Below are 3,138 nucleotides of genomic sequence, written 5' to 3' on the forward strand. Positions count from 1 at the left end.
CTATGAGGAAAATCACAACATTGCAAAACTTTTATTTGAAGCAAAAAAAAAAGTATTTGAAAATCAACTGAAACACAAGGTACAAGACTTGGTTACTTAATGACTTTAAAGAGGGAAAGAACTGCAATCCCAAAATAAAAATGGAGAAATGTAAAACTATTTATTTAAAGTTGTTTAAAATAAACTTAGAGCAAAAGAAATGTAGAGCATGCAATGAAGTAGGTATGTTGTCAGTGAAGTCATGAAGTTACCAAAAAGGCGATTTAGAAAGCTGCCTTAATACTGTGCATGTAAGTATTAAGAGTAGAGTCTCATTTACGAACATGTCTCTGAAATGCAGTGGTTTCAAAACTGTCCTGGAGCAGCAGTATTGTCTCCCTCATCTAACACACCTGATTCAGCTCCTCTGCTCATTATAGAGACTTTAAGACCTGAGGTGAGCCAGAAAAGGTAAAGATTTGTGAGAAAATAGGATGCGTGTCAGATCTGAGTCACATTCAGCAGCATCAGCTCTTAATGCAGCCAAAAAAACCTTAATAACATGCCTGTTAATCAAAAAAACTATAGAAAAAGAGCAAATAAGCCACTTTTGTAGCTTTAAGGATTCATCTAGATTTAATTTAGAATTTAGTGTTTGATGACTTCCTTCAATTTCTGTATATCTCCTACTTGTTGAAGGACACAAGTTAATAAGGCATTTATTATGTTGGGGTTATGTGAAGATTGTTTTAAGGAAACAATTTGAAGATTGAATGTGAATTATCAAATTAATCTTGGCTAATTTGAGAAAAAATTTCAGTTATTTAATTATTTTTAACAGCACTAATATTTTTTAGTTCAAAATATTCATATTTAGAAACAAAGCGTGGTAAGACAGACTTGATTGTCATTAGCGGTGCTTCATGGGAGGTACGTTCCCATTTTGGTGCTATTTGCCCACACATGCTCTCTGGTGGAGTTTTCTTTGCAGAATTATGGGTAATGTAGTTTTTCAACAGCTTTTCTGCTGTGACATGTTTGAATAATGGTGCCTGGTGGCCTCAGCATAATCATATAGCATTGATTAACAACCTCAGAGCTCTTTAAAGGTTTATGAGTTAACAATCTTTTTTCCCTATGGAGAACACAAATGTTTTTATTTCGGGGACCCGTCTGTTGAACTCTAGTGTAGATTGATGTGCTGTGTCTGAGTCAGAATGCCCTCCATCTCTCTGCAGCAGCAGCCCGAACGCTAACCTGACCCTGAATTCTGTGGGCCCTCTGGGCTCCCAATCCGCCCTGTGCTCCACCCCTCCTCCGCCCTCCGCCTCCACCCCAGCAGCTGCGCTAACCTACAGCCACTCCAGACCCCAGCCTTCCACGCCGGCCTCGGCCGGGGGCCACGTCACGCCCACCCACATCCCCAGTGGCTTGCCTCGCCCTCCCTCAGTCCTGGGCTCCTCTCCTGCCCCCTCCCAGCCGCTCACGCCCCTGCAGTCCCAGCCAGAGCCCTCCCTGCAGATGCAGCAGCCCACCTCTGTGCAAGCGCAGCAGCCCAGCACTCCGGTGAGGATCGCCTGAAAAACACAGCCTTGTTTGCAGTTGTATGCCATGACACCCCTTAAACTCATGTTCTTCCTCGTTTGTCTGTTTGTTAGCTCTCTCAGATGTCCGCTAGCGTTGATAATAGAGTCCCCACACCTGCATCTGTGAAAGAGGCCCACTCCCAGCATGCTTTGCCACCTGACTACCCTGCTGCCGAACTCAAAACCGAGCATCAAGACGACGAGCAGGACTATGAGTCTGGGAAAAAGCAGCCCGATCTCAAGATGGAGGTGTGACATTGTTGAACCAAACTTACAATTGGCTGGTTCAGCAATTCTTGACTTTATTTGGTTGAGTTTTTACGCTATCGCTCAAAGTAAGAAATTTAGTGCTGGTAAGAAATTAATATTTTTGTTCAGCAATGGTGCTTTAAATCTATCAAAAGTTACAGTAAAAGCATTTATAATGTAAAAATATATATTTCAAATAAATGCTGCTGTTTTAGTTTATATTCATCAAAGAATCCTGAAAAACAAATATGGTTCTTCAAAAAATATAAAGCAGCACAACTTTTTTGACATTGATAAAAAATAAATAATTAATTGGGCTGCAAATCAGCATATTATACTTTAGATTTCTGAAGCACCATGTGACATAGACTGTAGTTAATGCTGCTGAAAATTCAGCTTTGATCACAGGGATAAATTACATTTAATAAAATGTAAAAAAGAAAACAATTATTTACATAATATAATATTTCATATTACTTTTTTTATATTGTATTTCTGAGCAAATGCTGTCTTGAGCAGAAGAGACTTTCAAAACAAAATCTTACTGACACCAAACTTTTGAACGATACTGTATTTCATAGAAATAGAGATTTCATTCTCATTCATTTTCATTGATTTGTAGATATTCACTTTCTCTGTGTTATATTGACATTTATATAACTGAATTGGTCTGAAACTGTTCAACTGATTTTGCCTCCAGTTTTATTTCAGTTAATGCTAGTTTTAATGCTCTTCTCTTGTTTCACAAGATTTAATACTCAACTTATGACACAGTCTCTAGTAAACATCTAAACGTAATTCATTTTCTTCATTAGGATGAAGATGTCAAACCTCCTGAAGTTAAAGAGCAGCCAGAGTCTGTAGAAACTAAGCAGGAACAGATGGAGACGGAGGAGAAGAAACCAGAGATAAAGACCGAGCCAAAAGAGGAGGAATTGTCCAGCACCAACAGCACTACACCATCCAGTCAATCCGCCCAGTCTCGCAGGAAAAGTACAGACCATTTTCTGAAAACATTGAAACCATATTCAATCATTTCTGCAATTTGATTAGTCGCATAACATGATGATTTTTACAGTTTTCAAGCCAGAGGAGCTCAGGCAGGCGCTGATGCCTACATTAGAAGCTCTGTATCGTCAAGACCCAGAGTCCTTGCCCTTCCGCCAGCCGGTGGATCCCACTCTACTGGGCATCCCGGTAAACCCCATACACCTATTTACTGGGCTGATATTTTATGGGTATCTCTTCAAATGTTCTAAATATATTAGAAAACAAACTTGTATTTTGAAAAAAAAAAAAATTGCTGTTGATTTGGCCTAGTAAA

At 39.3% G+C, this 3,138-nt stretch overlaps 1 protein-coding gene across 1 annotated transcript in view; it reads left to right on the forward strand.

Annotated features, from left to right (window-relative positions):
• Positions 1–323: 323 nt before the first annotated feature.
• Positions 324–3,138, forward strand: part of LOC113054458 (uncharacterized) — a 5,949-nt gene continuing 3,134 nt past the window's right edge. Inside the window, exons 1-5 of the mRNA XM_026220040.1 lie at positions 324–367; positions 1,218–1,545; positions 1,638–1,814; positions 2,630–2,807; positions 2,893–3,093. Of these exons, the coding sequence (XP_026075825.1) occupies positions 324–367; positions 1,218–1,545; positions 1,638–1,814; positions 2,630–2,807; positions 2,893–3,093 (928 nt within the window). The remainder of the gene's footprint in view (positions 368–1,217; positions 1,546–1,637; positions 1,815–2,629; positions 2,808–2,892; positions 3,094–3,138) is intronic.

The sequence above is a fragment of the Carassius auratus genome, chromosome 3 (genome assembly GCF_003368295.1).
Source record: "Carassius auratus strain Wakin chromosome 3, ASM336829v1, whole genome shotgun sequence".
Classification (NCBI taxonomy): Eukaryota; Metazoa; Chordata; class Actinopteri; order Cypriniformes; family Cyprinidae; genus Carassius; species Carassius auratus.